The sequence below is a fragment of the Nannospalax galili genome, unplaced genomic scaffold, assembly GCF_000622305.1.
Source record: "Nannospalax galili isolate Female #2095 unplaced genomic scaffold, S.galili_v1.0 scaffold290, whole genome shotgun sequence".
Classification (NCBI taxonomy): domain Eukaryota; kingdom Metazoa; phylum Chordata; class Mammalia; order Rodentia; family Spalacidae; genus Nannospalax; species Nannospalax galili.
The window spans coordinates 1041625-1051637 of record NW_008331486.1 but is presented as its reverse complement, the minus strand read 5'-3'; the positions used below and the strand labels follow the sequence as shown (position 1 = coordinate 1051637).

At 39.4% G+C, this 10013-nt stretch overlaps 1 protein-coding gene across 1 annotated transcript in view; it reads left to right on the top strand.

The window, feature by feature from the left end:
• Strbp (spermatid perinuclear RNA binding protein) overlaps positions 1–10013 on the top strand; it is an 81213-nt gene that overhangs the window by 41678 nt on the left and 29522 nt on the right. Inside the window, exons 12-14 of the mRNA XM_008824450.2 lie at positions 4637–4795; positions 8698–8832; positions 9029–9169. Coding sequence (XP_008822672.1) covers positions 4637–4795; positions 8698–8832; positions 9029–9169 — 435 coding nt within the window. The remainder of the gene's footprint in view (positions 1–4636; positions 4796–8697; positions 8833–9028; positions 9170–10013) is intronic.

Genomic DNA, 10013 nt, shown 5'->3' with positions numbered 1-10013 from the left:
TGCTTGTTCTTGCTCCCTCCCCCCTCCCTCCGTCCCTCCCAAGTTGGCTTTTGGATAGAATGTACAGTTGACTAGTAAATCTGAAATATGTGGATGAATTGAGACTTGTCCTTTTTGAGCATGTACTAAACTAGATTGTTGATCCACTCAGAATATATTCTAGAGGTGGAATTACTAGGATGCCAAATTGCCACCCCTGCAGGTTATACCACATGGTATAGGCTCCATTTATAAATAAGTCCAGGAGACAGTTTCATATCTTAGTACATTTATGAAAGTAGGTCCCTTAGGTAGAATTCTTTGTAGGCCTTCTTTCTAGTCCTCTTTTCAGTAGCTTAGTAGAGAAACTGTACCTCTAGAGACCAATCACTCCAGAGAAGCGAATAAAAACAAGCAAGAAATCTGTTGCTCTCATGTGCGCTTGTCTTAGCTGCCCAGTCGCAGCCGTCTTCCTTTCTTATTCTTTTTCCTGACAGCCCCTCACAAAGGGCATCTTTAAACCGTATTCCTTTCATGAAGAGAATCTTAGTTATTGTGGAGAAAAGATAACATAGGACAAGAAGTGAATACTTTTTAGAGAAGCGTTCAGAGCTACCAAATGCTCTGGAACCTTATGCCAGGTGTCTTTTCTACAGAAACTATGAATCTTAGTTTCTTTTGAGTAGAGAACCATAGAATAGACTCCTGTATTTTCTTTTCACTTCCAGACCCTTATGTTTGAGAATATCTTATCTTTCTTAGCCTTACCTTTTATCAAACTCAGTTGTCTTCCAGGAAAAAAGGACCATGTTATACTCATAACTTACTTTCAAGTTACCTTGTTTTCTGTAAATTACTTTGAAAATTTAAAAATGTGTTTATTAGGTTTGGATATGTTTGCTGGACACTTAATTCACTTTTATTTGATATGCTGTGGTTGTTGGTTTTCCTTAATATTTATTCCAAAGAAAGTTTGGTTCTGTAGAAGAAAGCAGGAAAGGACAGTTGTTAAATAGGTAAAAATAGATTTCCCCCAGGAACTACTACAATGAGGGGGTAGGAATAAGACCCCAGTGTATAACTGGATACAAAATAGACAAGTAAGGATTGATAGCCAAGGAGTGGGACAGTATTGAGTACATGGGAATTCTAAGAGAAAACGTCAGGGTTGTAACCAGGATTTCTGACAAAACAGAACTAGCAGGAATTTTTGGTTTTTCAGACAGGCTGTTGCTATATAGCTCTGGCTGGTCTGGAACTTACTATGGTGACCAGACTGGCCTCAAACTCAGAGATCTGCCTGCCTCTGCCTCTTGAGTGCTGGGACTAAAGGTGTGTGCCACAATACCTAGCCTCGGATTCTTCTTTTGGTTGTTTAATTTTTATTTGTGTGTATGTCTGTGCAAGTATATGAGCACATGTGTGTTGTGTGGGTATATGACTCTGTGCACACATTGGAGTCCAGAAGAGGGCATTGGATATCCTTCTCTGTCACTTTCTGCCTATTCCTTTGAAGGACAGTCTCTCCCTGAACCTGGGGCTTATACTTACTTGGCTAGACTGGAAGCCAGTAAGCCCCAATGATCCTCTTGTCTCTGCCCGATTTGCAGTTGAGATTACAGACATGCCAGGTCCACCCAACTGGGATTGAAACTCTGGTCCTTATGATTGTACATCAGATCCTTTTATCTGCTGAATCTTCTTTCTAACCCCTAACTAGCAGGATTCTTGCTGAAGGCAGGCCAGGGTAATCAGATAGCATATGTAAGATTGTGTGGGATGAGGAGATTTGAGAATGATTCCATATGGATGTGAACGGGGTGTGGATTCTGAGTAAACAAGTCTAGCAGGATTCTTGTAGCGATTGGGTTATTGAGGACAGGGACCAAGAATGGAGCCAAAGTGCACAAATTGTTTGGAAGATCTGGTCTTGAGTTTGGTCAAGTGTTGCAGAAGTCTGAAAACTCTTCACTGCTATGACTTCTGTAGCCCATACTAACTAGTAAGTACTCTGAGAATGTGTGTGATAGAAAATGACTTGATGTGAAATTTCTTATTGATCTTGTCCCTGTCTGTCCCCGTCTCCCAGTGCTGGGGATTGAACCAAGGCCTCATATATGCCAGGCAAGTGCTCTGCTTCTGAGCGCTGTCTCTACCTTTCACTAGTTAGTTTAAAATAGTCATTAGGTACCTATTTGTATTGAATGTGGACACTATATCCTTTGTGAGATAATACGTCATATACATAAACCATTTGTAGATGTATTGATTATGTTGCGGTGTTAACCGTGAATGACTGTGACAAGTGAGAAAAGCAAAGAAACACATTGTTAAAATAATTAGCATTATAGTTTTAAATTGTCTGTGGAGGAGCTGGAGAGATGGCTCAGCAGTTAAGAACACAGGTTGTTTTTGCATAAGACCTGGGTTCGAATCCCAGCACCGATGTGGCTGTTAACACCTGGAACTCCAGTTCCAGGGGATTCCATACTTCTCTCTTCCGAGAGGATTGCACAACACAAATGCACTTACACACATGCAGGCAATGCTCACATACACATAAAATAAAAGTAATAAAAGAAATTGTGTGTGGAAATATTGCCTCCTGCCTTGTGATGCTGAGATTTGAACCTAGGGCCTTGCATATGTTAGCCTAATGCTGTACAACTGAGAGCTACATCTCTCTCCACGTTTTATACTTTATAGTAGCAAACCACATTTCTTTATGATGCTTGGGTTTTGACTTGCAGCCTACATTATCTAGTGTCAGTTTTGAACTGATTGCTCTTCTGTAGGGTGAGATTTCTGAGAGATCGTTATTTGTATGACTCAGTGAAATAGCTGTTTTCCTTATAAAATATTGATGCAACTATAACCAAATGATGTCAGTGTACATAGGGTAAAGTACTTCCTAAGTATGAATGTATGAATGTATTGCCTGCATGTTGTTAGCTGTCATGTGGGTGCTGGGAACCCAAACCCAGGTCCCCCACAAGAAGAGTCAGTGCTCTTAACCACTGAGCTATCTCTCCAGCCCCAGAACTTAAATTTTTTCTTTGTTTTTTAAAAATATTTAAAAAATATTTTATTATTTTTATTTTATGTGTGTGCGTGTATTGCCTGCATGTAGGTAAGGGCATCTGTGTCATGCAATGCCCGTTGGAGGACAGAAGAGGCTGTCAGATCCCCTGGAACTGGAGTTATGGACAGTTGTTAGCTGCCATGTGGGTGCTGGGATTCAAACCCTTGTCTTCTGCAAGAACAACAGTCTATGAGCCATCTCTCCAGCCCCCAGAACTTAAATGTTTTAAAAAAGGATTCTTGGCTTTATTCCAAAATAAATACAAGGAATATACAATGAGAATGTCAAGTTCTCCATGTGTGAATTGGATGAATTAATTCCAAGTTTGTTTTTGTTGCAGAGCTCTAATTAAGCACCTTTCTTTGTTTTTGTTTAGAGGATCTCTAACCCTTCATACAGCGTGCATTGTCTTCAAAGGCCGGGTTCTTATTTTTTTGACCAGTGTGACTGTGTCTGTTGTAAGGCAAGGCCCAGAGTTTGATCCTTATCACTTTAAATAAATTTTTTTTTTTTTTTACTGAGTTTTAGTTGATAACTCACAAAGCAGTATTAACCTACTTTCAAAAGACACCTAAAGCTGGGCGTGTTGGTGCACACCTTTAATCCCAGCACTCAGGAGGCTGAGACAGGCGTATCCTCTGTGAGTTCGAGGCCAGCCTGGTCTACAGAGTGAGTTCCAGGCAGCTGGAGCTACAGGTAGACCCTGTCTTAAAAAAAAAAGACAAAAAAAAAAGACACCTAAAGGTGCTAGTGAATTCTTTTTTGTGTGTACATGTAAAAGCAGTATAATATGGAAGGAGGTAGTCAAAGATGGTGTACATGTGCAAGTATATAGTTTTGTTTACAAGCATACATATACATTATTCTGGAAACTTTATTTAGAAAACAGAAAAGTCCTAGTCATTGGCTAGAAATAGAAGAAGTTTGACCAGTGGAGGTAGCATACCATAAAACAGTGAAGCCTTGAGAGGGAGGGATAGAAGAACCAAAGCTGGCTAGAGGCAATCATTAAGCAGATTGATTCAAAGGGTTAAAAACAGCTCTTGATTCCTTTTCTGGGCCAATTTTCCTTCATTGCTGAGTCATAGAATTTAGAGGTCAGCTAATCCAGCCTTCCTGTTTTGCAGATTGGAAAATTGAAGACCAGAAGAAGCTGATAGGATTAGACTCTCAAGTGTTCGTTTTGTTTTGTTTTGTTTTTTCCCCTTAGTTCCATTTACATTTTCAGTGTGCTATTTGAGTTTCCCTCTCATTCCATTGGTCGAATCTGACTGTGCTGTTTTTTTTTTCCTTTTTACTTCTCACCTCCAAATTAAATGAGCTTCAGGTTTGTATTTTTGAAGTCTTCATTGAATCTAATTACTCTGAGGTTTTTTATTTTTATGCAGTGCTACTTACTCCTGGTAGGTGTAACTTGGTGAATCAAGGGTTTATAGATTGAGCATCATCTTGATCTTCAAAGGTGTTTCATGAAACTAAATATAATGAATTTGAAACTTTTTATCTCAGAATTTCAGCTATCCTTTTTGATTTTTAGTGTCTGAGTAAAAATGTACTTCATTGTAATTTTTACAGGTTTTACAGGCAATGGGCTATCCAACAGGTTTTGATGCAGATATTGAATGTATGAGTTCCGATGAAAAATCAGATAATGAAAGCAAAAATGAAACAGTGTCTTCAAACTCAAGCAATAATACTGGAAATTCTACAACTGAAACCTCCAGTACCTTAGAGGTATACTTCTTTTCCTTAGAAAAAATGTGATGTGTGTGCTATAGAAAATTTTAGAGATATGGAAAAAGAATAAGTCTTTAAAAATCCACATAATGCCGGACGTGGTGGCACACACCTTTAATCCTAGTGCTCGGGGAAGCAGAGGTGGGCAGATCTCTGTAAGTTCAAGGCCAACCTGGTCTACATAGTGAGTTCCAGGACAGCTGGGGCTACAGGGAGACCCTGTCTCAAAAAGACCCCCCCCCAAAAAAATCCACATATTTATACCTCTGTATTCTAGAGGTATATATTACTAATACTTTGGTTTCTTTATTTGGGTGGTGCTGGGTATCAGACACAGGACCTCATGCATTCGAGGTCAGCACTGAGCTGCAGCCCAAGCTCTGCTTTTTGCCTGCTTTCTTATTTGTTTGGTTTTGTTTACTTAAAAAAAAATTCTTTTTTATTATTTTTATGTGTATGTGTGTATTACCTGCATGTAGATAAGTGCACCCGTGTTGTGCAATGCCTGTGGAGGACAGACCAGGCTGTTGGATCCCCTGGAACTGGAGTTACGGACAGTTGTTAGCTACCATGTGGGTACCTGGATTTGAACCTAGGTCTTCTGCAAGAACAGCCAGTGTTCTTAACTGCTGAGCCATCTCTCCAGCCCTGTTTGTTTACTTTTGAGACTGGGTCTTACGTAGTCCATGGTAGCCTCCTTGAACTCCCTGTGTAGTTGGGGATGACCTTGAACACCTGATCTTTCTGCTTCCACCTCCCAGGTGCTGGGATTATAGGTGTATGCCACCATACCTGGCTATTTTGCCTTAATTGTAACCCAGAATATTTCTGAATATTTTTATGAAGCCTGTCATATTTTCATGCAGTTGTATATCTTGATCTTCTTTTACTGAGCTCTAATCTGTCAATATCTATATGCTGTGCAAAATTTACATACACCCTAATTTAAGTAGCATTTACCTTTTGCTGGCCATGGAAGCAAACATCTAGTGTGTCACACTTATAATATATCAAAAGTATCAGTAACAACTGAAGGACAAAAAAAAAAAATGAATTAAAAGAAAAAAAAACCAAAACATTCTCTAAAAGCTAGTGGAAGAAACAAATTTTTTAAGAGTATGCTGAGCTCATGTGTGCATGTGTACTTGTGCATAGCACTGTCATTTAATTGGTGCATTCCTACAGGAAGGCATAGACTGACCTAGAGTAGATCTCAATATCAGAGTAAGTCCTGGACTCTGAATTTGTGACCTCAGATTATATAGATGGGGTTGAAATTGAAATACTGAACTAGCCATTGGGGGGAGGGATTCATAGAGCCCTTATTGAGTATGTTTTCTATAGAGCACTAGCTTTAGTAGCAAGAACTTTCATTTAAAAATTCATTTTATAAATAATAATTAAGGACTTAATAAACTTTTTTTTTTTAAGTATATAAGTCCATTTAAGTTAAGGTGCTGTGGACATTGTGTTTAGAGTCTGAAGATGCTCTCATGCAGAAGGACAAAAACATGTTTATAACAAGTGGTTCAAATAAATGCAATAAGTTGTTGGGACTAGTACATATACACAGTTATGTAAAATCAGAGCAGTGCATCGTGAGTGTAGTTTTGCCTGAGTAGTGCCGTACCAGGCATTGAAGGGATGAAGGTTTTGGGGGCTGAGAGTAGAGGAGCTGCAATGACCTGGAGTTAACAGTACCTGTGCCACGTAGGCTGGTGAGTGCAGAGAAACTTCTGGGGTCTTAAGTCTGAGTAAGACACAGTGGACTTTCCTAGGATACTGAAGAGGATTGGTGAGGTGCCTGTCTGTGGCAGGTACTGTTCTGTTGGCAGTGTTATATTTACCAAAAGAAGGAAGGGTTCACAAATTAAGTTCGGATGGCTAGGTGCAAAGGGAATTAATTAGGAAACGACAGAGCAGTGTGGGCTGCACTGTTAGCAGTTGCATGAGTATAGAGAGGTTTTGGTAGTGGGTGCTGTTTACATTATGTAGTAATGGAGTGGAGAACTCTAATTTCATTTCAAATTGTTCAACTGATTAAAACTTATGTGACGAGGAGGAAGAGAGACACTCAGAGAGAGAGGGGGGGGGAGAAGAGAGACAGAAGAGAGAGGAGAGAAGAGAGAGAGACAGACTCATTTGATTTGCTTGGCATGAAAAGTCTTATGTGATTTGGTCCCATCCAAGGTATTTCTGATGAGGCTGTAATATACCTACATTCTTTTCCCACTTCTGTGTGTTGCTACACTTCACTTGGGCCTTTGGCTTGCTAATTCTATTATCCAGAATGCTGTTTTCCCTTAATGACTCCTGATGGATGATGATGATGATGATGGAGGACCTGGCACTTGACCCTTTTAAGGCCAGGTTCTCATTTCCAAGAAAACTGTTTCTGATTTGCCATCAAAAGTGAGTCTTTCTGGCTGGGTGTGGCAGCATGTGTCTGTAATCTCAGCTCTGGGGGAGGTGGTAGGAGGAGGATTGAGTCTACCTGTACTACATAGTGAGTTCTAGGCTACCTGAATGAGTTCAAGGCCAGCTGCATAGACTTTATTTCAGCAATACAAAACAAAACAAAAGGTGATTCCTTCTCTGTTTTTATAGCAGTACCTGATTTGTAACACATACATTTTGCTGTGATGGTCTCTGTCCTTATTAGTACATACTAGCTCCTTGAGGGCAAGGAATGACCACTGTTAGTGTTATTTTTAAATTTCAGAGTCTGTAATTTATAGCCTACTGTTTACCTTTATGTGCCTGTTTTAGTTTTTTTGTCATTGTTGTTTCTAATTTATTTTAATTTTATGTGTATGAGTATTTTGTGCATATGTATGTCAGAGTACCACATGAATGCAGTGCCAGTGGAGGACAGAAGAATGTGTTGGAATCCCTGGAACTGGAGTTATGGATGGGTGTGAGCTACCGTGTGGGTGCTGGGAACTGAAACTGGGTCCTCTGCAAGAAGAGCATCCAGTGCTCTTAACTGCTGAGCTATCTCACCAGCCCCTTTTTATTTGTCTTTTTGAGACAGGGTCTCACTGTGTTATGTTGCCTGGCCTGGAACTCATTATGTAGACTGGGCTGGTTTCACACTCTCAGAGATCCACCAGCCCTTGCCTCCTGAGTACTGGGATCAAAGGTGTGCACCACCATGACTGCCTAATTTGATTCTCTGTTACTGTGATAAAACATCTAACCAAAGGCAGCCTGGGGAGGAAAGGGTTTATTTGGCTTACAGCTCATAGTCCTGGACACAGGAACTGAAGCAAAGACCACGGAGAAACACAGCAGTCACGAAAATGCCCCACAGACATGCCCACAGGCCAAAGTGATGGAGGAAATTCCTCAGTTGTGGATCCCTCTTCCTATGTGTTAAGTTGACAAAGACCAACTGGGACAGTGCCATTTAAATACGTTTGGAGATACTGAGATGTTTAGTAGAAATGCTTGCTTCCCATGGCCAAAACTGAGAGTTAACTTCCTGTAACCCTAAAGATAAAAAATGTGATTCCTCAAGGCATCATGCATGTTCAAGTTATTCTGTCTGCTTTGTTAGTCCATAGTGCAGTGTGAGAACATGAACTGTACAGCTCAGACCCTGGACTGCCTTGGAGTGGCAAAGTTTACATTGGTTTTTCTTGAATGGGGACCACCTTGCTTTGAAGGCAGGGGGTTCAGATGACTACCATATTTACTGCTTATAGAGTTTCCACACCTTTGATACTGTTTTGCCCTCAGTGTACATAGGTGATTCATCCTTAAATGTTTTAAAATATAAATGTTTTAAGGTAGAATTATTATTATTGAATTTCCTTTTTAGTATAATTATATGAATAAGGAATTTTGTGTTATAAAATCTTACTTGATTGAATCCCCAGCTTTTCTTTCTCTTTTAGGTAAGAACTCAGGGCCCTATCCTTACAGCAAGTGGCAAAAATCCTGTAATGGAGCTCAATGAAAAAAGAAGAGGTCTGAAGTATGAACTGATCTCAGAGACGGGTGGAAGCCATGACAAGCGCTTTGTAATGGAGGTGTGTACTTTAGTTTTCATTTGTCTTTGGACATAGGATATCTTTGAACAGATAAGTAAAAAATGTTCTGGACTTCCATCTGGTTTCTTTTTTTTTAAAACACTATTTAACTTTTGATATTTTCCTATTATGATGTCTTTCAATTCAGACCACGTAGAGGAATTGTATAACTGCAAAGTGGTGTTTTTAATTTCAGGTAGAAGTAGATGGACAGAAATTCAGAGGTGCAGGTCCAAATAAGAAAGTGGCAAAGGCAAGTGCAGCATTAGCTGCCCTAGAGAAGCTGTTTTCTGGACCCAATGCAGCAAATAATAAGAAAAAGAAGATTATTCCTCAGGTATGAGTTAAGCAACCTTTGCAGAACTTTTGAAAAATGTTAGAATAAAATTCCCTAATCCATCTGCCACTGTTTATCATCTAAAGTAACGGGTTTCATTGGTAAATTTTTATACATACATGTCATTGTACTTTGTTCCTAGTCCCCAACCACTGCCCTCCCCTATTCCTATTTCCCTTGCTATTACCCTTTCTCCTAAATAGTCTCTTCTGTTTCACATACGTATTTCTTTACTCTTTCTTGTTCTCCCCTCCCTTTAGACCTTCTCTCCTCCCCCTCCCCTTCTCCCCCCCTTTCCCGCCTTCCTTCTCTTTTTGGTCTTTTTTTTTTTGTTTTATTTTAAATTTTTTTTTATAATTAAAGTTACAGTTTTAACAATATACAAAATATTACAGTAATTCAGATTTTTTGGCATAATGATTACAGATTTGATAAATACATTTTAAATCTCATAATAGCCATTAGGATTATACAAAAGCTATTAAAACAATTATGAGAATAAATTCAATTATCACTTAAATATCTAAAGCTATCTTCCTTTGCATTCATCCAGAATGATTTGTTCTTATTCTTTACCTTCGTTTGAGGGACTTCAAGAAGACACTTGTTTTTTTTTTTTTTTTCATACAGAAGAATTCATTCCAAGGCAATTGACATTGAGACGTTTTCACATGCATTTCTAATCTCTATATACATGACTATCACTGGTCACAGTCGCCCACCTTCTGAGCTCCTCGGCATCTGAGCATGATTACAAACTCGTCAGATAGACAGCCTTCCTCTCCCACTAGAGGCTCCATACTCTGCCATCCCTATCACTGTCCACTGTGTTGTCAGCACCCTC